Consider the following 26,904-nt stretch of genomic DNA (forward strand, 5'->3'; position numbering starts at 1 on the left):
CATCTTCCATTGCTATTCCTATTTGATAAATGCGCTAATGCAAGTACACTCTTTTTCCCAGCCCTTTGCAGAAGTGTGACTGATCGCTGTTGGCAAAGCCACGCATGATTCAGCGATCCTACAAAATTAGGCGAGCGCCTTTTCGCGCCTTTGTGCTGTGTCTCACAATTATCGGCAGCTTCCCGAGAAAGGTGCCATCGTAGCGCTGGGAAGCAAGTGCTCTTGAAACCATGGCCATGGAAAAAGCGCCAACAAAGAGGAAGTTTCACACGCTTCGTGACGATGATATCCTCACGCATGATACGTCTCTTGCCGATCGAAGACTTCATTTCCGGCGTCGTAAGCAGCGTCCCTCTCGGCAGAGGGGCTTGTCCGGCTGACCCCCCCGCTCTAGGAGGAGACCATCTTTGTAATTCAAACGAGCTTCTTTCGAGCTCCTGATGGATGGCTTCAGCCTCGCTTGCTGGTAAATCCTCCCCGAGCACAGCCGGGCTTACGGGGACCGACTCAGAAACGGCGTGTGTCAGCTGATTTCCTTCGTTTTTCCACCGCCGGGCAGTTTTTCTTCTCCCCGGCGGGAGTGTGTGTTTAACGCCGAGTAGCCGCTCCTCCGAGTCGGCCGGCCATCGCCAGAAGCCATTAATACCTCATGAATGGCAACAAAAGCGTCCCTCTCCTGAACGCCGACTCTGCGGGAGAGAAGGATCAGTGAAGCCACTGAGCCGTTTCGCGATTAGGTCTTTAGCCGTCAAGCCAGATCTTTGAGCGTGACGTTCTTGTGTTCCTGCACTTATTGATGTCTGACCAGCTACTCCAGCTAACAGTACTAACTGTGCCTGCTTGCATCTTCGTCTTCTCTACTCCGTCATGGGCTTTCCTAAGTCTAACTTTTTTTTTAAGCACCAAGTGGCGTTCGCCACTGTGCGTGGACGTTGCTAAACATACGTCAAAAGATTGCTCACTCATTAACAGCAAGCTAGAATATAACTAGCTGTCGGGTGCCTACCTATGTCTATCTGCAATTAAAAATATAGAGAGGCAGCGATTTAAAGTATTATCTTACGCTCTAGAAACAATCTTTTGCGCTTTTTGAGCATTGTGAGCAGCCGACACCGAAAACCAGGGACGTAACATGTTGTGGTTCTGGCGCCTGGCTCATATATATATATATATATATATATATATATATATATATATATATATATATATATATATATATATATATATATATATATATATATATATATATATATATATATATATATATATATATATATATATATATATATATATATATATATATATATATACATATAGCGAAGTAGATGCTTCGTTAAAGTACACATTTATTTGACTCGACGTTTCGATCAGAAAACCGACCTTTTCCAACTTCTAGAAAAAGATCGGTCTTCCAATCGAAACGTCGTGCCAAAGATGTTTCCTTTAACGAAGCGTATACTTCGAAATCTTTTAAGCAGTCAAGTACTTCATGCTCTCGCAACCTATATATTACCCGGCAGAAACAGGATTCAGGGTAGAAAGAGTGGTGGATCATACCCAAGAATTCTGGACAAAAGCGTTTTTGAGCGGGAAACAGTTCACGAACGCGATTTTTTCATATAATGTAATATTTCACTCCAACACTCAATATAACCGCAGATCACCACACGGCAGGCTTGTATTTTTTTTTTCTATTCACGTTGTTGCTATCGTCAAAAGCGTTCCCCATTTCTTCTCTAAAGCAGTCTTAACTGTTCGATGCGATCGATGGAAATATTTTAAAAGAAAGGTTTTGCTACAAATCAGATTAATGGACCATTACCTTCAATATTTCCATAACAGTGACTCACAATTTTCAAAGTTTCAAAATTTTTGTCTGGGAATGTTGTACGTGGAATTCTTGGAAGGAGAATGCCGCGGGAGGGAAGCATCCTCTCGCTAGCCACCGCTCCGACAAGACGACCTGTTTTTCGTCCTCTGGTCGAAACGTTGGCTAGAGCACGGAGGCTTCCCATTCGCCGTTTGCTCATTCTCTGCCGGCAGGCACAGGGAAAACTGGACTCGTTTCACGTCGGAGGAGTCAAGCGTTTCGTACCAGTTTGACAATTTGGAAGTTTTCTTTCCAAACCATGGTGTTTTACGTACTAAATAAGCACCGTTGCCTATGATTCACGCCGGACTGGAGAGCTCTAGTTTAGTTTCCACCATCTGCATGGTGTCCTGAGAATGCAGAGGGGAAAAGCGGCAGGTCCTCATCATGTTATTTCAGGTATGTAGAAGGACAGCCGAGATGTGCTATAAAAACCTTGAGCACACCATGCCTACAATATAACTGCACCAAAAGCACAGATGAATGCTTGCATAGCATTAAAACATAAAGAGGGCAGTGTCACAGACACGAGAGATTACAGACCGATTGCGGATGACAACTATGCACCGGCAATTATTAATACGATCGTAGTAACGTTACACTTCAAGAAAAAAAAACTCACACACTGCCGCGTCGTCGCGAGTAGACGGAAGCATGAAATGCACTGCAGAAAGGCTAACCGCATTCTAGGACGGTTCATGGATGCTGATAACCGTACTCGAGTCTTGGGAAGCGTCCCTCATCGGCTATTTGTATTTGCTGAGCTTTTCTTAACGAGTGACAGCGCGCTCGGGATTTCTTTGCCGCTTTTTCTGGATGGCGACCCACGGCACCAGCGCTCGCCACGTGCCGAAGAAGAGAGGATGGTTCCAGCAAGCGGTACACCGTACGCTGAGACGTGGCTGGGACTTTCGCCTCGGCCAGACGCCGCCACATCTCGTGCGCCTCTCAGGCTGCAGCTAGCTTCGTCCACCACGGGACTATGAAGGCGCTGTTGTCGATGCATGTGCCGCTTCGGTGGCGCCGCCACACGTATAGGCACCAGTGGGCGAAGGAAAATTTCGCCACTGTTCATTTAGGTTCGGCTCCGTGCGCTTCTTCCATTCTGGCTTAAAGGTTACCCGCATTGCGCCTACAATGGGAGCGAAAAGCATTTCGTGCTTAAAAACAAGCTGCTTTTCGGAAAGGATATTGAACAACGAAAAATAGGATGTATGTACGTTGCAGAAGTGTGCTCAGCATGCGTTATTCTCCACATATAGTCTTCATATATCATCAAAACCTATTTGATTCCCTTGAAACACGGTGGTGGAGAGAGCCTATATACAGTCTTTCACGTAACCTGAGCCAAGTTTTAAAAGAAAAAGCGGGGCACAGCAGCTGCGTAAAACCAGCGACACATTGCTTCCCGTCGTGTGGCGCTCCTCAGAGTATTTTTATATTGCGCCTAATTTGTTAATCAGCGAAGACTAATTATCCAAAATATTTAATATTCACTTTAGGCCCGAGCGCTCTTTCGTCAAGTGGGACAAGGGGTAAAGAAACAACCGATCCTGTATCTTGCTGCGACTTCTCCCCTACGTGGTCCAGTTTTGCAGCATTTAAAAAGGCCCGCGAAATAATAAAATCTACGTGATTTCGCTTTTGCGCGCAACCACCGTCTCACCGCAATCACCGCCTCGAAGTGAGCGATCGACGCCGCTGCCAATCTTGAGAGTGAGTCAGCACATTCTTCTGGAACACGGAAAGCGCGTGCCCTGATCAGCGATAGGTGATAGGGAGCTCAGCGACAGAAATTCAGACGGAGCTTTTATTGAGCCATCACAAAGACAAAATAAAAAGGAAAGGAAAGCAGTGATGTCGCGTAGTTCAAGGTAGCCTCCGTTTTCTTTATTGTGCAGCCCGTCGAAGTGAGCGGCGGCCGCTCAATTGGGTACGGTCAAAGCGCATGTTTCGTTTGTTAAAAACGCGGTTGAGCGCTACAACGTGGCAGCGCATGAGCGCAGTCATGTGGCTTTCTTTTTTTTTTTCATATTTCGCGGTATTTCTTCAAAGGGGCGACGGCAGCCTATTTTCGCGCATGCCCCGCTTATTGCATATGATTCCCAACAAGTTAAACTACAATTCCCTGCAGTTTCAGTTGATTCTGTGAGGTAGATATTTTTAAAAGGATTTTTTTTTTTGCTTTTCTTGCGAGCTGCTTCCTGGTCTGGCAATCTCTGCTTGCTGACGTCACAAGGGCATACCCGCCCCGCGTCGTCTGCTGCGCGCTGTTCGCTGCGTTGGGCTGCTTGCTCGCACACCGTGGACGGCGATTGCTCGAAAAGTTTTCTTTCGTTTAGCTTAGCGAAATAAAGTGCAATTTCCGTGTTTTCGTTTCCGAAGCCTTCAGCTCAGTACGCGATCTTAGTGATCCTTGGGAAAGCGGACTTGCTTGTGGCGCCTGTTTTCTTACTGTTCAGGAAACAAATCCGTGCACCCCTGCTTTATTGTTTACACTTAGAAGCAGTGAAGTGCTCCCGTATGTGAAAAACGGCACGTGCCATGCATGCCTTCGCCGATGTGCGCCGTGAACGGCGTGGCGATCTGTCGCTGGCTGTTCTTTCCCGCTGTTAGTCGGTTCGATAAATAAACTCAAATTATCACAAGGTGGCACTGTGGTAACCTTGCGGCACGAGAGAAGCAGAGAAAAGTGCCAAATGTGACTGCCTCCCCGCTGCGTGTATATATGTGTGTGTGTAAATCGAACATACATTTCTTTCGGCTCGTAGAACCCTTTTGCAGCTGCTAGCAGAAGCCAACACGACTCGAATGCTTCACTGCCCGCACCGACGAATAGTCGGCGCCACCTAAATGAGTGTTTCAAGATAGTAGTGCATCACTTAGCATTTACTCTGCGTGCGCTTGTCCGCCAGAAATGCGACGATTACGATTACTGCAGCCCCGCGCTGAGGTTGTTTACACAGCTGTGCTCAAACAGTACTGGTTGTTCGCTTGCCAAGACGCAAGGTGGGCTCTCCATATCTTAAATATTATCTACTCTTGCTTAGAAAATCTAGTTTTGACTCGTTTACACGCTACGATAACACTGCAGTAAGAGCCGATGATGTCATCGCCTGCTTGGGAAACTCTTCGCGTACGTACGGCGCTTGTTGCTAATTGTATCTGCTTCCTCCGATGTTACCAATACTTGATTTTAAATCGCTTTACCTGGAAATAGGTTTGGCGCCACTTGCATTCATGAAAACCGCCGAATTTGTTGTCCACAGCCGACCCCGACGACTGCCGCCGGCTACCGACCTTCAACACACATGCTCTGCAGACCTGGTCACATGGGCACTTCTCCCTTACTGTACGAGCGTCCTGCGATGTTGGCAGTCGTCGCTTTGAAGTCACTGTAGCCAGAACTACGCTCGACGGCTATTTGCATGCGCTAAGAGCTGTGAATTCACTCTCCGTAATCGCCGAAATCGCACACACGAATCCTGCGGACTCGCTAGGCCTCGTCACAAAAGGGGCAAGGGGCCGGCGCTCTGCCGTCCACCGAAATTTAAGAATATGGCAAAAGTTCACCGCAACTCACTCTTTACACGACTGCGATACGCGGTCGTTGGTCGTGTTGACGTCGTTGTCGCTTCCAGCGTGGCATACCGCTGCGTCAGCGACGGCATCTGCATACCGACGAGCCCACCGACCGTCGATCGACGTCGCACCGGCCTAATGACCAGACTCCTACCGGAAAACTATACGTTACTGTTATCGCTTTTGCGGCACCAGTCACTCATATATGAGGGACGGCTGCTACTCCGACCGCCCGCGAAAGTACAGGGGACAAGAGACCTCGCGGCGCGCATTGCAGCAACGATAGCAGACGACGTTGCTCCGTGTGTGCCCTAGTGACGTCACGAAAGCATTCAATATGGCGGTCTCTGCCGGTGGGAGGAGTTTCCTGGTCACAATTTCGATCGCATTTTTTCGGATATACAGTGCGCCCTGGGCATCCAAATTTTGGAAATTGGATCAGAGGCTCTTGTATTAATTGCTGAAGTGCAAAACTGCAACATGAAGAACAACCTTGTCGTGGGCCCTTTAATTCCCAGCATAGCTTCCGGCCTGGTCGCAGCTGCTCAACAGCTCTGGCCACGCACACGCAATACGTGAGTTACAGCCTCGATAGCAACACTCCTGCGGACATAGTCCAACTCGATGTCACCATGCAGTCGATCACGCCCTGCTCATAAATAAGGTGGCTCAGGCTGGGCTGCGTGGTCCTGTGCTGTGTTAGATAGCTCGATTTCGCAGTCCGAGTGTTCCCTATCATGGGTTAACATTCCAATGCTACTCCGCCCTCTCCAGTGTCCCACTGGGATCCGTTCTGGGCCTAACCCTGTTTTCTCTCTAGGTCAATGTCTCTCCAAGTTCCCCGCACATTTTGCTCATACGGATGATATGTCCATTGTCTCTCGTACTGCCTCTCCTCGGTGCTCAGCCCGGGCCCAGGACTACCTTCAGGAAGTCTCCGAGGAAGTTTGTTTTAATCACCTGACGATGAAATGCTCAAAGTGCGGAGCGATGCATTTCCACGCCAGCAGAAGTGCCTCTACACACTAGAGGGAGAGAGAGAGCTCTTTAATGAAAAACAGAGATTTTAGCCAGCGTGAATATTCGTTGCCATGATACTCTGCGCAGGTGATGGAATAGGCGAGTAAAGACACCATTGCACTCTGTCAGGCGCTGCAATACGTGACGCTCAGTGTGAGTCTAGATTCTCGAGGTCGTCTGCACCTCGGGCTTGGACTTTGCAAGTTTCGCTAATATATTTATAATACTTTTAATTTCCATAATAATGATGGGGGTGGTAGGTTCCCACGTATTGTTGGTTTTGTGTCGCTATTCACAAAGTCCTGCTGTCCAGATGGCTTCCGTTCTCTAGAGTTCTCGCTGTCTGTTGCCGGGCCCGCAAGTCTGAACCTTGTCATCGATGAACAGTGGTAATCGACCTAAACCGAGAATGACCAGCCCAGGAAATCGTCGGTGCTAAGAACATCATTTATTGTAAAGAAACATGCTTGAGCAGCATGTCCTTATCATTTCCAGAGAATGAAAGGGCAATTTTGGAAGGGAGAAGGTAAAGAAAAGTGACATGGGACAGGACTGATTGTTGACGATTTTATGATCTGCACTGTATATAAAGAAACATTTCATGAATAAAATTCAGTTGTCAGTTCAGCGCAGTGTATATGTCTGTCTCGTCCTATCAGTCCATGTCTTCAAGAGCTGGTTTTAAACAATGCTCAACTAACTCGCCCATCAATACACTCTGCTTCTCTTTTCGCCAGTAACGCACCTTAAAAGGCCGTTCCTGCTGCATTCCAGGGAAGTCTGACAAGGAAAATCATATTGTAGTAGCACCGGAGGCCGTCTTCTATGGTTATGATTCAAAAATCTTTCGACAGATAGAGGTCTGACAAAAATTCCAACATCTTGTCAGTGTTCCAGTTTCGGTGCAATGTGGTCGTGACTGGGAACCGCTGATCAGGTTCACCGATGTTGCTTGTCAGCGTGTTTTTGGATTCAGCCAGCTGCTTGTTACGCATACTCTGCCGCCACCGTCAACTATTCCACATTTATTTTGAATTCGCCAAGAATACTCTTGAAGCTTCCTGAGAGTTTGCTAATCAGAAGCACTCAGTCTCCTTTTTGCTTTTTTTTTATCCTTGCATATTCTAGCGCAGTGAGGTGGATCTAAATCTCTCTTTTTTTATTTACAGACCATCGGCAGCGGGGAATACTCGGAGCCGGAAAATAGTGACGTAAGTGGCAGCTGCGGATTTATTCTTCTGCATTATATCCTTTATTTTCTTCAACTTCACCGCAGCGGTGGCCTATTGGTATCGGTGGCCTATTGCGGGTTGTTATCCCCAGTGCCTCCGGGTACCCAATGGGGTCACAGTGGGTACAAGCTTTCCCCGGCTTTCTTTTTTTTTTCAGGCCGTGGACCGCGGAAATTTCAATGTGACTGCAGTAACTGGGCGGGGCAACAAGCCCCTGCTGTTTTAATCAGGCCGCACCTATTGGCGCGTTGCTCTGCACTAGTGCTTTGTGTTGTTGCGGCGAAGAGCATGGCATACGCTCCACACTAAAAAGAAAAATAGAATTTATATTTTCCTTGTCCACTCATTCGAAAACTGTGAAAAGATGAGTGGTCGTCACTGTACTGAGGAACTCCCCAGTCAGATCATGTGTGTGTGAGCCTGCGCTAGAGAAAACATGCAGGCTCATATTGTCACTTTGTATTAGAAGGATTCAGATTGCGTTCAGACTGAATTCAGATCGGCAAAGTTACGTTTTACTTGCGTTCCAGCTAGTTGTTTACGTACGTACCCTGCACGTAACACTTTCACTTAAAAAAAACGCATGGTATTATCACGGCACGCACAAAATTTAAAACATGGTAAGTGGAAGGAATGTTTCGCAAAAAAAGTTGACAAACAGACCAGTGATATCAGTACTCAACAGCAAGGGCAGGCTTTAACGCTGCGGTAAATTCGGAATCTAATGAAGCCACTGCTATGTCGCGGGACGTTTGGTTCCATGAACTGATTGCGCGTGGAAAAATTGCCAGAAAACTGTGCGAAAACTGAGGTGCACGCTCATATTTCTTAAATATTATTCAGGTGATCTCGCCACTGGGAAATATGCGTAGGTGGGAAAAGATAGGCAGCTTTATTCAGTTTAGTGCGACTGAAGAACACGTATAGTAGAAAAACTATTGGAATAAATTGCTGACGTGAGGAAAGAAGAGGCCATCCCAAGCTATTTTTTGATACTGTAAATTACTGTAATCTATTTTCGATGTCCTAAGCGCATTTCCTTTTGAGATTTATGATGGTTCGGGCAATTTTTTTTTCAATGTGCTTTTACTCCATCGGTACTAAAGTCTTCTCTTGTTAGCCACTGGAAACGCGAGAAGCGATACAAGGCAGAGTCGCCATCTGGCGTAGGCAGAGAGGAACTACGCTTGGTGTCTCTGAGACGCGTGGTGTTGTTACAAGAAAGTAGTCTAGGTCATAATCCCGTACAGACTAGACCGAATGGTTCTAGAGCAGAGGCTCCTGGGTTTAATGCATGCGGGCGATATTGTACGAACAGCTGACAGCCAGGAAGATTTACAGACTCTAGTTATTACTTATGGAGGAGAAGGAGACGGTCTAGCTAGGCTTGACTTTTAGCCCCAATACATCAGGTTTTATGATATTTAACGATTCATTCTTTAGGTCAGGCGCTCACGGCACAAGGCCATGAGATACCATGCTGCAGAGTACAAACTTCTCGGGGTATGGGTAAATTACAAATATACATGGAAAAGCACCAAATACTACTTGGGATAAAGAGCTGCAAAACTTTAAACGAGGCAGTACAGGGAGACATCGTTCGAGGCATGAGAATATCAGAGTTTTTAAAATATTTTATAAAGAACGCCTGATGAAATTTGACGATAACAGGTGGTCAGCTAATGTATTTAAACACTTATACAGAAAGAGAGTTGACTCAAAGTGGCGCAAAAGGACCAGGAAGCTAACCAATATGTATGTAGGACACAAGAACGGAGAAATAACGAGCTATAAACGACAGGTAAAAAATTAGAAGGTAAAAACTGGATTAAGTAAATGGAAAAGAAGCAGAATTTAGAACTGTATCGAAATTCGAAAAAGCATATCAGGAAGGAATCGCTTTATGATAACTTAAGAGGCAGTGTCCTACTCTTTGAAGCTAGACCAGGCCATCTTAGAACGAGAAGCTACAAAAATAAATTTAACCAAGATGACACATGTGCAGTGTTATGTAACTTTGTAGAAACAATTGAACACCTCATACTCAAATGTGATGGTATCCGATGTCGATGCAGACACAGTCACTCTCCATGAGGCCCTAAGGTATGAAGATAAGAAAGGTAATGTGAATCGCAGTCGGCGGTAGACGTTAGCAAAAGGTGATTGGAAGATTTGTGTCTCAAAAGCAGAGAGATGACATAAGGATACAAGTTCAGGATTAAAAATTCTCCAAATCTAGAAGTGAGCATAATTTAAATGTAAATATAAAATGGAAGTCATGGATAGTTACGCTAAACTTGAGAGACTGGTTAGGGCAATATTAAGAAAAAAAATTGGCTGCGGCTTAGCTAAGGTTAAGCCTGGATAAGCGAAAAGCTCTCGCTGCTTTTCAGCCAACTCCCAAGCTACCCCTTCTGGATCGGTGTTTCTGCGCCGTCCGACTGTTGCTTCTTCTCCTCCTCCCATGGCAAGTGTCTGCGCCTGTTCTATGGGCAAGCGCGCCTACCCCTGCTACACGGGCGTTTCGAATGCCTTCCAAACGAATGTCACCCGACTCGACTGCCGAACTAACTCTGCTACACGAAGTTGTTCGACGGCATCCGGTTCAGATGACATTCGAGTCGACGGAGCTCCGCGGAGACATTCCAGATTTTGGAATGACTTCGAAACGCGAATGCAGACAGAACCGACCAATAGCCGTCGCCGCCGCCGTCGCTTCGCCCCGCCCACAGCCGTGCGACAGCTTTCGGCTCTGTGGCTGTTCATTTCGATACCCGCTGCTCTCTTTTTTGTGCTGTTTGTTTAGCAAATAGCTCGTGTTCTGTCTAAGGGAGTGCTTGAAGATAATATTACAGCAATGAACACCGCGTCAGCATGAAATTTCCCCAGGAGCGCGCCGATGAGGGCGATTGCACTCATACTGTTGTTTACATCGCCGCGTACGAGCAGCGAGTGCTCGTTTTCATGACATAAAACGCGATGTGTGCTTTAGTTCTATTAAACAGTCTGTTTTCTTTTTTACCGGTTGTACCAGTGCTTGTTTACGCAGTGCGACAATGTGTGGGAAGCGATGATGGGATCGCACGCCTGAGAAACACTTGACAGCCGGGTTGTTCACATCGCGCTGGATCGGCGCTTCTCTCTTCCTGTCCCGGCTTCCTCCGACGTGATCAGTACTTTATTTTAAACTACTTTATCCAGAAGTATGTTTGGCGACCGTTCGCTTTAACTGAAACGGCCTAACTTGTTAACCACAAGCTAGCGACGGCGACGACTGCTGCTGGCCGTAAAGCACGGCTCGGCAGTCTGGGACACACCGGCGTATCCCGTTCATCATATGCGTGCCCTGCGATGTAAGCAATAGTTGATTTCAGGTCACTGTTGCCAAAACTACACTCGGTGGCTATTTGCATTCGCTAAAGCTTGTGATTCGCTCTTCACAACCGCCGCAATCACAGAACCAACCCTGCGGACTTGCTAGGCCTAGTCGTCGCGGAAGGGAACAGAGTCGTCGTCGACTGAAATTAACCTGGCAAACATTTATCGCTGGTGAGTTTTCAGGTGTGCACATGTGAAATATAGCCGTTCGTTTCGCTCATTTAGAAGCGCGAACATATTCACACCGCCGCCACATCACCGTGCTTTCGCTCGGCCGCCGACAAGGCTGACTGTCCGCCGATCGAATTCGTCGGTGTTATTGGCCTGAAAAACTTGTCCCATTTCAATCATATTATAGTAAACTAGATATTTCACTATAATCACATGCTGCTCTTGAGCGTGATATATAGTGTCGTTGTCAGACTAGTATGACCGCCGCCGTAGTCATCGCTGCACACTGAAAACGAGCTGAGGCTTTCGAATGCGTTTGGAAAGTGCCGTGTAGCACCGCAAGAGTCCGTCCAGCCCGAATGTCATTCCAATCCTCGAATGTCATTCGCCTCAGATGTCATTCGAACGTTCCCGTGTAGCACAGGTATCGGGTTTGGTTTATGGTTTGGTTTATGGGGTTTAACGTCCCATGGCGACTAAGGCTATGAGAGACGCCGTAGTGGAGGGCTCCGGATATTTCGACCACCTGGGGTTCTCTAACGTGCACTGACATCGCACAGTACACGGGCCTCTCTAGAATTTCTCCTCCAAAGAAATTCAACCGCCGCGGCCGGGATCGAACCTGCGTCTTTCGGGTCAGCAGCCGAGCGCCATAACCACTGAGCCACCGCGGTGGCTGCATAGGTATCACTACGCACGGCTGCGGCGTAAGGTCAAACGGTGGCGAGGATGGCCGCCTCTTCAATGGCCGCCGCCGCCGCTCACGCGTTCTCGCAACGCCTTGCGAAAGAACCTTCTCCTCTTGGGAGGCGACCGCGCGGCAGCGGCGAAGGGTAAAACGGTGGTGAGGAGGAGAAGCGGCAACGCGCGGCGGCGACGACGGCTGCGGCAGCAGCGGCCACCTGCGCTCCGCGTGACGTCGCTCGGTTTCGCGCATGCGCAGCTGTGGCTTTTTCTAACGACGGAGCACACGCGAGGCTCGGAGTTGACTAGCCTAGTGAAGCTTTTCGCTTCAAAAGCAATGGCGGGCATGGTGGCACCTGCCACCGCCCCGCTTCAAAGAGGTAGCTTCTGACACCATTCATCCGTGGTATACGTCATGAAGAGTCATAATCGGCAAGGGCGCATGGTCGCTGCCCTCGTCGGACTGCGATGTGCGGCCCATGCGTTTACAGGACACTACAGACACTCATGGTTGCCTGTCGGTGCGTATGGATGCCTGGGGATACGGGGATATCAATGCATTCATTGGTGCGTAGAAATGTGCACATCGGCGGTGCAGGACGGACTACGCGAACGTCAACACCTCTGCGGCACAGAACGAGTTCCTAGCTACAGCATCGCCGCGAGGATTACAGCCTTGACGCACGGCTCCCAGATACGGGTATATTGTGCAGAAACAAAGATGGGACACCGAAAATCGGTAGAGTCCTACCGGATCGGTGTGAGCAGTGCACCGCGGTGTAATGAAGGTGCATTCTTTCATCTCTGTTCTTGTATTGACAATTCCTTCCCTCGCTCATATTCGCGCCTCTTGGAACCTTGCCCCTCCATTGACAGCTGTGTAACCACCTATGCGTTTCTTTTCTTCTATAAGCAGTTGAAGGTAGTGCATGCCCTGTCGTCTCTCTTCTATGTATCGTCGATTCTTTAGCACTCCATAGTCCCGGATCCCACGCTCGTGTTCTTAAGAACGACAACAAACGGCATTTTCCAGTCGCCCTGCTCGGCACAATAGATCACACTACTCGCTTAAAAGCTCTTTAGCTCTATTTGCACACTTTCTACAGAATCCTAAGTCATTAGACTCGCCTTGCAAGTCACTGGCTTAGCTTTATATCCTCCTCAGGCCCTGAGAGTAAACTGTGTCCCGGATTCTCTCCAAACGTCTAGGATGCGCTAATTTGGTTACCACAACATGATTGAAATCTCTTTTTCCCCATTTCGGACTAGTGCTTACGCGTGGGGAAGTGTTCAATGTGTAGGCTCAGTGGAAAATTAGCGCCCTCTTTTTCACATGCAATCTGAGGAATCATCGCTGAGGGGTTTAAATGTGATCTTCATTTAAATATAGTCAGTTGAAAGTGCTACGCCGCCATGTGTCCTTGTTTGTGGTTGTGCCCCTTGCGCTAGTTTTATTGTGTGTGGTCCCGGCTTTTCTTTTTTTCGAAGGTAGTATTTGACATGCACAGGACTTAGCAAACAGAACGCGCGAAGGATGTTTGAAAGGAGAAAAGAGAAGTCAGACATAGATGGGTTAGGCATTCAACAAGCAGTAGATACTTATACAGAAATGCCATCAGCAAAGGGAATAAGTCCGTGAACAGCGCTTGCCACTTCACCGTTCAAGCATGCGCAGTGGCAGTAAAGCTTCCATAGAAGCCTGGGCGTCAAAGACATGGCGGATCGAGGTGCTTAGCGCCATTTCTTAGGTGCGCGAACTCATCTGGCGAGAGAAAAACTAAACGGTCACTAAGGAGGTTGTCGAAAAAGAAAAAAGAAACCCTTAAACGTATTGCGATTTTACACAACCGCGACACATTAGTCGGCGCTTGTAAATCTTTTTCTTCGTCGTCGTCTAGCAGGTCCCTCGGAATTTCGAGGTGTTAACGAGCCAACTCCTCCAGCTTGACGCATAGTGGAGCAGTTCCAGAAAGCAACTTTCGGCTTTGGAGATATTGAGCACCCGAGTTTGCAAGCAGTGGACGCTGACAAAATTGTACTGTTGTGCAAAATTTCATTAAAACTTATCTCTTATTTATATAAGTCACATACCATAGCACTTGAAACAGAAACAACCCAGCAAGAAGAAATTGGTGAACACCTCCACAGGCAGAGTAGTAAGTATCGTTTCGAAGGAACGGACAGCGAGCGGGACAGGGCGAAGGCGAAGACGGAATAACGCCGCGCTACTCCGCACTAAAGATTTATCGGGAAAATCGTGGGAACATAAACCCGCAGTACCCCTACGATGATGTCACCAAACACAAAACAGCCCAGCCAAGTCTCCGAGAGAAGAACTAAAAAGAAAAACAAGAGAACTTTCAGCGTTCGATTGTCAATAAACGAATATTGTTTCCCGTACCGCTACACTGAACGGAGGCTCATGCATGCAAGTTCAAATTTCTTAACCAAATACCCCTGAGCAACTACTCGAGTGCACTGACACCGATGTTTAAAGTCTGGACTGGCTTGTTCTACATTTGGTGACGTCATCGCAGCGCGGTTGCAGGCGTATATTAGCAAGTTTTTATCCAGTGCATCTTCGGTAGTCGCGAGTCGGGGCTGTGTTTATATTTTCTTCGGCTTCGTTCCGCTCTCTGCCCCGGTATGCTCTTGCGAAAGGCGTCATCGACTGGCCCAGCCTTCCATTCTTTTGTATCTCTCTATGGTAAAGGACAGCCGTCAATAGTTTCCCGCTTTCAAAGTGCGATCAGCGCCGCCGTGTTCAACTTTCGAAGCATAGATATTTTCCGGCGTCTAAATCTTCTACTAAGGCCATATTTGTGCTTTCTTTGGTATGTTTTTTGTTTGGTTCAAAGTTAAGCGGTGAAAGTGGATTCCCCAACAAAGTGCGGATAAAATGAGGAAACCAAATTGGGTGCAGGAAAGTGGGAAATAAGAATAACATCCTTGCTGTAAGAAATAAGGAGCGCTCAAGAATACGATTGCTACCTCAATTCAGAGGAAGCCTTGAACGAAGTAACTCACGTTATTTCGAGCTACAATGCGTGCCTTTTTGAGGAACAGCCATTCGTGTGCATTACAGCCCCGCTATCTATTCAATGTAAGTATTGAGTACCGCGTACAAAAATATCTGCTGTGGTCCAAGGCAACAATAAAGAATTTGCGAAGGCTATATGAGTACGAGAAGAGATCTGTGAAACAACTTGCAATCTGTGGCAAATTTCTGTTCCACTTGCGGCAGTTGCCCGTAACCAAGCTAACTTCAAGGTGTCGTTCAGTTTGTGCTTGGGTTACAGGTTTCTCTATTTGCAAAAACCTTCGCTAGTATTTACAGATGTACGTATGTACCTGTGTTCCACAGTGCCACGCAAGATAGGTGCATGCAGTCTTAGCTATTACAGAGCTGCCATGTGTGTACTATGTTGATCATGGCAACAACTTCAGCTTGAGCATAGGCGTACAAGTAAAAGCTACTCTTTTTTCCCTCCACTGAATGTGCAGAAACCCATCTTTTCTTTTCTTCAACTACATTTCGCTGTATCTGCACAAGATGGCACCATGGACTTGACAGGCAAGGTCTAAATGTTTAGGACGCGCCATGCAAAGCCGGGAAGCTCGCCTTGAATACGAGAATACAATTTGGTTTAGGTCGCGTCCGCATGCGTGAATGTCGTGCCTGAAGGGGATATTGAAATGACTGCTTTGTAGATTGGCCGAACAAGCTTGTTGTAGTGAATTATGTTCACCTCCGGGTAGGGGCAACCAGAATGATTACCTGCACGTTATGCAAATGGTTACAGAAAAAATCGTACATGATAAACCATTCACTATATTAGATACTGACTTCAGGGCTTTCAATGCTGACGTTAGGTTTTGCAGCTTCAATCTACGTTTGAACTGTACCAGCTTCACGAATGTCCATGACAATTAAAATTGGCTTTGTTTTAGCTCTGGTTAAACCTGGAGGATTGCGAAAGCAACATCTGCGCGTAGCCATATATTGTTGCGTGAACTACTCTGCCCACAGTCTAGCCGTTTCGCGTGCTCTTGGGCGACCATACTGCGCATGCGCGATGAGTAAGTGGCGTCTCTACGCATAGCTGGCGCGCCTTGCCGCGCGCACTCGCCTTCCTTTCCTTGAAATGAACGGAGAGTAAAACGTGGTAAACGCCAACGCCTGTGAACACCACGAACGCCGACGGCCTATGGCTTCAGCGCCGCGTTTCTGGCACAACCTTGTCAATGCCGACGCATGCAGCGCACAGCTGTCACTACGGCCACTTAGCTTAAAGCATGATTGATGTGTCCACTGTTCCACGAGGGCAGTTATGCGTCTTCCCTCTGGTTCAGGCGTCCACCGAGATGTGGACACCTCGCCCTCACCTCACGCTACGTATATCCTGGCATAGCAGAGCTAAGCCACTGCCAATTTTATATACACCACAAACCACGCAGATGGCGATGAGCAATCGCTACTGCGCGTCAGAGAGGGAGAGAGAGAGGGACACTGTCGGCGAGGCGATGGAGAGCGCGTGGCTGCGGCGGCGGCTCCGGCGGCGGTTTCGGCGCGCCAGCTGTGCGCCATGTGACGTCACCCATTTCACGTCACAGATGGTCCCAGTGAGGTCTCACAATATTGAACCACTGCCGACAAACTAATGCGCTATGCTGCATGCAATCAGTGGCCCCAGCATATCTGCCTGCTAAACTAGCAACGGTTCAGACGTGAAGGCTGCACGTCAAAGAGCCGTATTTGGGGCAGGAAATGTGGAACCTCCTCCTGCACATACTTGAATAATAACAGTTTTTACCTCCTCCGCAAGTAGCACACTAAAGAATAATCCCGTGAAGCACAGTTTGTAATAAATAGAAGTTTATCGATGTCTACCATTGAATTAGAAATGAGAAAAACACGTTGCCCGCGCTGGAGCAGTGAAGTGGCGAGAAGCGGGGAGCACCACTGCGCGGGTAGGACAGAAATTATCGCGTGGTATGTGCTTTACGGAATAACGAGTTTTGATGTATACCCTCCGTCGAAGCCCAAGAGCTTTGCTTGTGAGGCCTGCAGCATACCTCGTTACGCATCCTCAGCGACAGTAACCTCTCGAAAGAGGAATGGCTTTTCGTCCTCAATCCTCCCAAGCTTTGGACTGCTAGACGTTCTAGGGAGCCACGCGAAACAGCTTTGAAGCAAACCCCTTGGGCAGTATACTTTTGACGCGGGCTACACGTCACTTTGTGCTCCTCGCAGGCACGCGGTTTTCTAATAGCACGAGAAATGGCCCAAATTTGGTGAGCCACAGCGCCGAGGGTAACCACATTTTCGAAATCATAAAAACTAAAATGTCTATTGCTAACGGCCGGCTACCAATCTCTAATGGCTACCAGGAGCCTATCGGGAATAGTTAAAAAGTATACTGTTACAATTTAGCTAATCACTTCACTAGTTAACATGATTCGCCTGTTTTCTCACGCCCGCCAACAGAGGTATTGATGTGCCACTAAAATCTACTCTTTACCTCCAAAACCAAATTTTAAAAAATAAGTGGCAGGCTTCTCTGACACACCTGGTGTATACTCATATTACAGCTTTCTTAAATAATGCGCCGGCACTGTACAGGTGCGGACATAAGTAAACTGAGGACGCGATTTTGTTCTAAGTGCAAACCCGTCTTCCCTGCAGGAAATGAAGAAACATTGTTCGTCCATGAGAAAGCGCACTGGCGTTCTCTACCATCCTGAGCACACCATAGCTGGCAATTTCAATTAGGCAACACGCGAAAAATGTTGGTGGCCAATAGCCTGCTACGTTTACTTTTGTCTGCGCCTGTACGAACTTCGACCGCGCTCACCAGGCTGATGTCCCCGGCATTTCGGTCCGGACCGCGCGTCGGATCGCCTTTTCGACTTATTTCTAACGTCCGTGCTCTAACACCGACACGTCTACTCTCCAAACATCAGACCTTGTGTCCCGATTGCGTTTCTTTTTAAGCCGGTCTTAAAAGGCAACGCCTTCTTGATTTCAACGCCAACAGGATCAGTCGGTTCCGGCCAATCCAGCTCTCTCCCACTGCCCTCTCCTCCGCTCTACCATCCGCAAGGCTTCGTGCCTGCGGCTTACCACGGGACATAGGCGAACAAATTTTTTCCTCTTTTTTCACAAGGCGCTGCTTCGCAGAGGAGTGTTCGGCATTCATGTTCGCGCTATTACGCAAGCTGTGTGCTCCATGAAAGTGGCGATGAGCAAACCGACCGAGTGAACCAAATAGGTCTCGTTGCGAAGCGAGCGATGCGTCCGGCAATGAAACGGAGAAGGTGTTTTTAAAGCTGACGCGACTGGGGGATGGGCGAAAATCGTTGTGCCCAGGATGAGATCATTGATGGGAGCTCGGTTTTATCCATCATCTCATGAGCTCGGGCATATTTGGCGTTTCCGATTGGGTTACGTGGTGGCATTGGGGTACGAGATATTCATTTTGAAGCGAAAGCTTCGCTACGGGACCTCGGGCGTTCTTCGCGGACCGTGTAAATTTGACCTTCAGCTGGGCTAGAGGTCAAACAGTGGAAAAGACATAAAATTCAGGGAGGGGGGTGCACTTTGTTGACCTAAAGTGCAGTGAGGCGAAATCCTTAAGCGCGGTGTTGCTGCTTGTGTTACTGATGTGTGGTTAAGATGTTAGGCTTCGCCTCTAAGAGTGGAACGCGACAGCGTCTTGCAACGCTGCCAGGGAGTCCACAGAACGTAATCGCCCGTTCGGCTCTCCGCCTTGCTCGTCGGTAAATTGGTTTTTGAGAAAAGGAAATGTATCTCTCTCGCATACCTCGGTGGACACCTGAACCTCGCCGTAACGGGAAGGGAGGAAGACGGGAGTGAACGAAGACACCGTATTCACTAGACGCGCCTTTGTTCATTCCAAGCCATCGAGCTGACATGGCGGAGTGGTTAGCGTGCTCGTCTCGCACTCCGGAGACCCTGGTTCGATTCCCCAACTCGATGGATTTCCTACTCGGTTTTATTTATTTCTCTGGTCTGACTAGAAGGGTTGGTTAGGCTAATTGATTAATTTAGTAATTAACGAAACTCAGACCCATGTACTTGGAGCATCACTATGCGATCCCTTTAAATGGTTTCATGGTTACTAGCCAAAGTACAATTGGCCTCATTTGAAATTCACGCACTGTGACGTCACGACCATTTCGAACAATTGAAAACACACCGTCTGTTAGGCGCGGCGGCGGCTCCTCGAGGAGCAGGGGGGTCCACGGTCCATGGCAGGCAGTCGAACCCACGGCTGCGCGAACAGATCTCATGTAAGGGCCGCTCAGCGAAATCACTAGGCTATCGCCGCAGTCAACACGCCTCTTGTTAAACTGCACCGCACTCTCGCTGTTGTTGTTATCGCCCTGTGCATTGGGGAGCGTTGTCTTCATCAACTTCCTTCTGCTCCGTCTCGCGGCACTGCCTGCTCACGGTGGTCTTCTATGTGGCACAAATCCGTGCTTTCGCTCAGATTCGAATGTAGTAAACATTCTCTGTAGTTTCTTTTCAATTTAGCGGGTTTCCTTTATCGCCTAGAAAAGGAGGTATATGCTGCGGCTACCTGCTTGCAAACACTTCACTTGAACGTTCCTCACGACTTTCGGCAACTTTCCATATCTAACCCGATACATAAATGCTGGTTAACTAACCTCATCCTGTTCATAACGAAGGCACAATGAGAAACATACTAGCGGCTACTACGCATGATGACTGCAAGATTCTTTCGGTTGCATTCTCTGACGCCCTGTTAGCGACTTGATATATAACTGACATTATCTGGGTGTATTGAAATAGCAACAATGTAAGCACTGCTTAACAATGCCATGGCGGATGCCTGTGTAAATATCCTAGTAAATATCGAAAGGTCGATTGACAAAGTATCGATCAGAAAAGATCCCGTGCAGGTGGACACAATTCATCCGCTCTTATCAGTGCAAGTTTAAGTGACGTTTGCACTTGATACAATCGGAAAGGGATAGGTATAAGTGTTTATGGAGAACGCCTCCATAAACTTCTTCGGCCGTTCACCGTGAATTCCAAACCAGTTTTCAGCAATCAAATAAGCGTAGCTTAATGTCACTCATCATGCTAATTAATACAGAAACTCCACAGCGTCCTTGTTTTTTTTTTCAGTACGCAGAGGAAGATTTCAAGGATGCCAGCCTCTTTGGCGCGGACTACGACGAAGGAAGTGGAGATTTTGGTGAGTTATCCATGTTTTTGCAACCGCTTTCATTAATTATTGGAAGCAATTTTGAAGATCTAAGATATCGATTTGGATCCACAATTAAACGAAGAAAGAACAAGTGCATCGTGTTCAACGGAGGTGGTTTAAACTGCCACAACCGCGGCGAACTTCATGCACCAGGAGAGAGAGGCAGTTATATTGCAGTTAAGCGTTGTTGACGGCAGACAATAAGATTTGGCTGCCGCGTCTCGTTAAAGCTAAAGTGCGACTGATGCCGTAGGTCACATATCCACTCAGAGAAATTTGCCCTTCGCACAGGCCAAAAGCGCACCACTTTGTCAATTACCGTGTATGCGGGTCAGCCTTCTTTGAGCATATAATCTGGAAGAGATAGTAGTCGCAAGATGAATGGGTCGTTTCTCTTTCTATTTGTGTCTCAGAACCTCTTTTTAAGCCGCCGCTGGGAAGCGGTTATACTTGGTGACTGTAGGATTAATTTTGTAGCAAAAGCGTGTATAACATAAACGCGGCTGCTACAAACACGTCAGAATAACATCGAATAAATTACAATTTAAAACGGTCCAGCTCGGATCTAGCTCGAACGTTGAAGCTTTTGGAGCACCGAGAATGCGGGCACAGGTCGATTCCTACCTTACAAAGAGCAAATGAAAATTTCACCATCAACATCTTCCACTCCTACCCGTAGCCGGCTGATCATAGCCCTTTTACGCTTCCCCCTTCAGATAGTGATTAAAGGCAGCATGCTTCAAGAATGGGTCAGTCGGTGCTACGCCTTGAAAAATGCAGCGAAAAAGAATGGATCGACGTAGCACTTGTTCCCATCATTTTTCTTTTGTGTTCCGTTATGCTTGTCACAGTGATTAAGGGACTGATTCAGTTAATCAGCTATGAGTTTTCTTTCTACTAGAGAGTGCGACTGTGTCGGAAAAGTTACACGCACACTATTCCTCTTTACTAATGTGTTCTGACAAGCAGTTTTAGACGGCACGTCAAGAAGGCTAGAGATTAAATCGGATCATCATAGAACGCAGGAGTCCCTACTTGCCATAAAAACTGCTAACACTTGTGGACCAGACCCAGAGGTGTTAATTCGGTTTCCCATTGTACTAAGAAAACACCAGCTCGTTAATGTCAACTGACTACATATGTCCGCACGGGGTACATGAAGGTAATTCTCGAATATTTCACGACTGAAAGCAAGGCCCCACGAGTATCGATCAGCGAAGTCCCACGATGCCTTCTTGCGGCGCACTTACATAGTGGAAGGCTTTGACCAGAAGCGCGTCACCATTCGCGTGAGGCACTACGCAACCAAGTTCTGCGACACCATACGAAAAGCGATGTGCTGAGCGGAAGGTAGCGAAAGGTCAGCCTCCTTTATCGCCTTAGTGCCCGTGGACTGGCTTACCAGCGACGCTTGCAGCCTGGCTCTGCTAATTTTCTCAACACGAATCATGCTCACAGGGTTCCCGCACTTAAAGATGCACATTTAGAAAAAGCTTATCTGGGCCTCAACATCAGCATTCATACAGGTGCTGAGGCACCAGGGCGGGGAGGAAACAAAAATACGTTATCAAATATCTACGGGGACTGCACAGCGACCTCAGAACTGCACCATAGGAGTGAGGCAATGCCATTCAGAAAACGGGCATCAAGAAGGGAGACAATGCTTCCGCTGTTATTCACTGCATGCCTACAAGCGGTATTCAAAAACTTGGATTGGGATTAACTAGACATTCGAGTTGGAGGACACCTTAATAGTGTTCTCGGTATAGAACACCTTAATAACCTGCGATGTGGTAAGGATTTTGCCCCGCTGAGTAAATGTGGGAATTCCAGCGTATGATTGCGGACTTAACAGGGGAACTACAACGACAGACTTGGGAATTAACAAGTAATGTTTAACAACCTGAGAAAGTATAGCCATGGTCGAAAATAGGTAATGGGCCAATGGAAGTAATAAGGGCGCTCAGCTATCTGGGCCAAGTAAGAACTCCACAGACCGCCTCACACACCGCTCCACAGACCGCCTCAGGGCATGATACCTTGTGTACCCTTTTGCCAAAAGTAACCGAACAGCCGAGCGACTGCGCTGCTATCTTCGGCGCTGGCCCCTGCTCCCCGGCCATGAGTGTAAACTGGCTGACGCAAGACTTCACCCTCGCTCAGTATGACAGCACTCCAAAAGCGCGAAACTGCTCTCTGCACATGCTACCAGCTTACTTCTTATCATGCTTCTTATCATCCAAAGAAGGAGGGCAAGAGCGCAGGCTTGCGTCACCGAGTTTGCACTCGCAGCCGGGGAACAGCGACCAGCGCCGGGGACCGCAGCGCCGCCGCTCGGCTGATGATGGCCCGCTTCAGCTGCCGTCACGGCTGCTCGGTTACTTTTGGCAAAGACGGTATACTACATCACAATACAAGTATATCATATAATAGTTGTACAGGCCCCGTACTCACTTTGGGGATAGAACTTCTAAGCTACCAAAATATCATTAAAACATAGGACTAGCACAGCGAGCTGAGAAAATATAGAAAACGTTGAGAGGAAAGAAGAGTGCAGCGTGTAATATAGAATAAACTCGAGTTAATCATATTTCCAAGTAGTAGTCAAGAGGAGGCCTACGTTGGCCATGCAACGCAGAGAAGAGACACCCAACGGTGTGTGAATTACGCTAAAGGAGAGCAAAGCTTACCCCGGAGCGGCCGAGAGTGAGGTGGGGAGATAAATAAGGAAATTTGTGGGGATAGGGTCGGCGGCGACTGGCATAGGACGGTGCTAACTAAAAGTTGGAAAGGCATAGAACATTGAGTAGGCGGTACCTGGCGCCTGCTGATGATGATGATGCCGTCTCCGCAGGTTTTAACGGTTCCCAGCCAAACGCACCACCAAGACTGGTAAAATAATTAACGTTGGCTCGCCCTCTATTCGGTCCCTGAGGACACGGCGAGACTGCGGACGTTAAATAACCCCAGGTGGTCTGAATTAATCCGCAGCCTTCCTCCACGGCGTCCCTCATAGTCCATGTGCCGCTTCGGGACATTAAACCACACTATTTGCGATAATAATTTCTAAATGCTCATTGTGCTTGCGTACGTCCTAGAGAAACGGAAAATTGTAAATAGTTGTTTTGTTTACATATTTTATTTCCTTCATCTTCAAAACTCCGAAGTTACTACGTAAGACGGCGCATACAGTAACTCGTATGGATATGCCAATCACTGCGCGGCGCTGTGGCGATTAAACGGCATTGACATAGAGAACGGCGCCCCATTAATAGGCGGCGTCAGGAATGTCACGAGAGCGCGTTCTTTGAGTGCGTGTGTCGCCCGCATGCTATCTCGGTTGCCTGCTGTGCGTATATCGCTCTTTCATCTACGTTTTGTTCTGTTCTTCCTCTACGCGCGTCGAAAAGACACCATGCCACCCATTCCGCCGCCGCTGTTACCTTTCGGTGAGTTTTTGTTTGTTCTTTATTGCGCGGTTTTCTTTTTCATTTTTTCTTTCTCACCGGCGAAGGCCAATCGACTGAAGGGTGGCTCTGTACTGTGGTGTGGCTGTAATGAGGCTCCGGCCGTGTGATTAATAATGATAAGAAAAGGTCAGCACGTCGCTCTCGCGCGCGTTGTGCTGCAGATATAATGGAGCGCTAAGTAGGCCATTGTATCACAGACAGTGGGCGGCGAAGCACGAGAAGTAGCAAGACCTGGTTCGCTACCTTACGAAGCGAGGGAGTACTGGCGTTAACTTTCGTTTCAGTTGTTTTGGTTCTTTTTTTTTTTTTACCTTGGGGGACTTGTTGCAACCGTAGAAAAGCACACGGACAACACACGCGCACAACCGGTATGTGTGTGTGTGTGTGTGTGTGTGTCTTCTTTCGTATGCTCTCCAGTTGTGTAGCTGAGTTTTCCATGATGAGAGTCTTTTTGCTTATTTTAATACATTTTGCCCGGAATGAACGCATATAGCTGCATACAAGGTCCTCGGGGCGCCCCACGTTCCACACTACCAACGGATGCAGTGAGTGGCCAAGTGTCGATAAAACGATTCACGTTAGCCGCCACAGTGAGAGCGGGAACCAGCCAGCGTTATTTAAATACTCAAGATTGTGCCTAAAATTGCTGCATTTCAAGGATTTTTCATTTCTTGTGGTTACTGTTGTAAGGTCTATGGTCTGTATAAACCACGATCACCATGTTTTCCGACTGGTCAGTTAGGGATTCTTTATTAAAATGGCGCTTGCAGAAAGGCCTATTTATGGGAGTGAAGGTACGGAGATTAGAATTAACAATATTGGTGCAGCTTTCGAGGTTCCGAAGCCACAAAATTGCCAATACGAATCAGCGGCAGCGCTGATTCACGTTGGCTCAAATTCTGTACATCAACCTGAAGCGTTATCAACTTTGCGCTGCATTCGATTGAATGCAGCATCAGACTTTGAAGTGATTTAGCTATTTAATTCCTTAAGGGCAACAAAGCGTCTCACACACCGCTAATGCGGAATAGTAGTTGTTCATTGTCACACTGACACGGTGCTTCTTTAGCCGAGCGCATTTGAGTAACTTAAGCCGGAAAATATTTTATGCGGGATGTACCGGCCGCTTCAGAAATGCACGCGGCACTCAGAGTGGCGCATCGTTGCTTACAACGATAGTGGCGGGTACCAAAGCAAGGAGCCTCCTATTTCGACGACTCATTCGGAGTACCACCGGCAGTAGAAGTCCATGACTGGAGTACAAATATGGCCGTGCGGAGGAAAGCCACTGATAAGAACGCAGTCAGAAGTTGACCTGCATCGATAAGGTACCGCGTTCTATTCACAACAAGACCTCTGTCACCGAAAATGAAGCTTTTTTTAAAAGCTGGAAAACACCATAAAACGAAATACACGTGTCGCCATCACCGCCTGATTTCGCAACTAAAATGCGTGCGTCGACACTGATTTTTGGGAGCGGATCCCAGAGGCAACGCTACACCACCATTCACTTCAAAACGTGGGCAACCCGTTATTTTCTGTGAGGACGTCACGAGTTTGAATCAACTGGCGGGAAGATATTTCAACCCAGTTTTCTCGCCGTTAAATGCGTCTTTTGCTACCGGACGTAGCCGTAAAGAACCAGAGAACCATTTTTTTTTTTTACTGCGAACAGTACTTGGATGCAATTGTCCGCAGCGTTCTTTTAACGAACCTTGAGAAAGGGGGGGGGGGGGGGAGGGACGTAATAAATATCAGGAGCCGCTGCAAAGAAGGTTAAACAGAAAGCGCGCAGACAAACACGACGAGTGCTGCATGGTGTCGCCTGCTTTCTTGCATCTGATTGTCTCGCAACTTTCTCCGCACCACTTTCAATTCTATCCTCATTTATTCTGACGGACACCGCAGCAAGTCTGCGCATGTGCCACAGCGAGGGGGACTTGGGGCTCGCAGCATTGAAAGGCTAACACGACATCTCTACCAGGATCTCGCTCGTCGCTCACCTGAGCACTGTGTCTCTGGCGCGCGCAGCGCCTGAGACCAGTTGAACGTTATAGGGCGCCGGAAATTTTAAAAAAATTCCCTCCCCATTACCCTACCTAGTGTACCGACATTCAAAAGCCAATATCAAACAATTGCTAACGCCGCTGAAATTCGAAAAATTGGTATGTCGCGACGTTTTGTGCAGGCAGTCCGAGTTGTGGAAGACCAACTCAAAGGTCCCAAACAATCTCGAGGGGCCAGGAGGGACAGTAGGCAATTTTTTTCCCCAATAAATGACTTCCTATATTTCTCGAAAACTTTGTCAGAAAACGAAGAACGAGGAGTTATTGAACGGTGGCTGGAAGCCGCTCATTCCTGCCCCCTTTTCCTTCACACAGCTTCGTCGCAGTAATGCTAATCCATTTGCTTAGGAAGTCCTGGCTACTGAGACCATTTCGGCATCAAACTTGCTTTGCAAACTCCGTGTAGTAATGAGTACGTGGCGTGCGAATGGTATGTCGTGAATTAAATAGTTAAATAGTTAAATATTTGCGTGTGCTTCCACAGTGTTGTATACATCTATTTCTGTGCATCTATTTCTGTAGTGCTTGTGTCCCTGTCACGCTGAATGTTTAATGGGATTTACAACAAATTTCGTTATCCCGGAATGAAAATAATTCCCCCACTACATGTGTATATCTCATGTAGTTAGGTGTGAGTGATATTCGCAATCGAACGATCGAGATTGAGAAAGTCAGTCAAACTTGAACCGAATGTTTACTGCAAGGATCAACGCTTAACACAAGTCTGCAGTTATAATCTCTACACCCCAAAAGAAAAAATTTATTTGTTCTTGTGTTTCATAATATTATAACATGGCCGTTAACTGTTGCAAAAAGCGAGGTTGTCAAAAGAGCTGCAGTAAGCTCTAGCTTCAGAGAACCCCATTTCAAGGAATGTTTTAGAATGATAAACATTTCAACAATAACCGAAAGTTTTTCTTTTCAGCCTATGAATAATATTTCGGCTTAAAGTTTTCCATACGAGTGAATATTTAAGTTGTACGAGCCTCTAAGCTTGCCCAAGCATTTTTTTTATCATCACTCTATCAAATCTTTGCGCTCCCCACCACTAATGTGGTCCTTCAAACTACTGCTCATTCTGAAATAAATTTGATCAGTTCAATTTAGTTCCCTTGTACACGTGAGAATCAGCTTAGCATTCTGACATTTGTATCGTAAAGTTAAAATGGACGA

At 47.4% G+C, this 26,904-nt stretch overlaps 1 protein-coding gene across 2 annotated transcripts in view; it reads left to right on the top strand.

The window, feature by feature from the left end:
• The window catches only part of Mp (collagen XV/XVIII-type protein multiplexin), a 264,052-nt gene that overhangs the window by 169,603 nt on the left and 67,545 nt on the right, over window positions 1–26,904 (top strand). The window contains exons 3-5 of one of the 2 annotated variants that reach the window (XM_089584492.1): window positions 7,642–7,683; window positions 20,114–20,183; window positions 23,606–23,644. In XM_089584492.1, coding sequence (XP_089440618.1) covers window positions 7,642–7,683; window positions 20,114–20,183; window positions 23,606–23,644 — 151 coding nt within the window. The remainder of the gene's footprint in view (window positions 1–7,641; window positions 7,684–20,113; window positions 20,184–23,605; window positions 23,645–26,904) is intronic. The other variant, XM_089584493.1, reaches the window with a different exon arrangement.

This window comes from Amblyomma mixtum, chromosome 3 (genome assembly GCF_055824585.1).
Source record: "Amblyomma mixtum isolate Tamu chromosome 3, ASM5582458v1, whole genome shotgun sequence".
NCBI lineage: Eukaryota > Metazoa > Arthropoda > Arachnida > Ixodida > Ixodidae > Amblyomma > Amblyomma mixtum.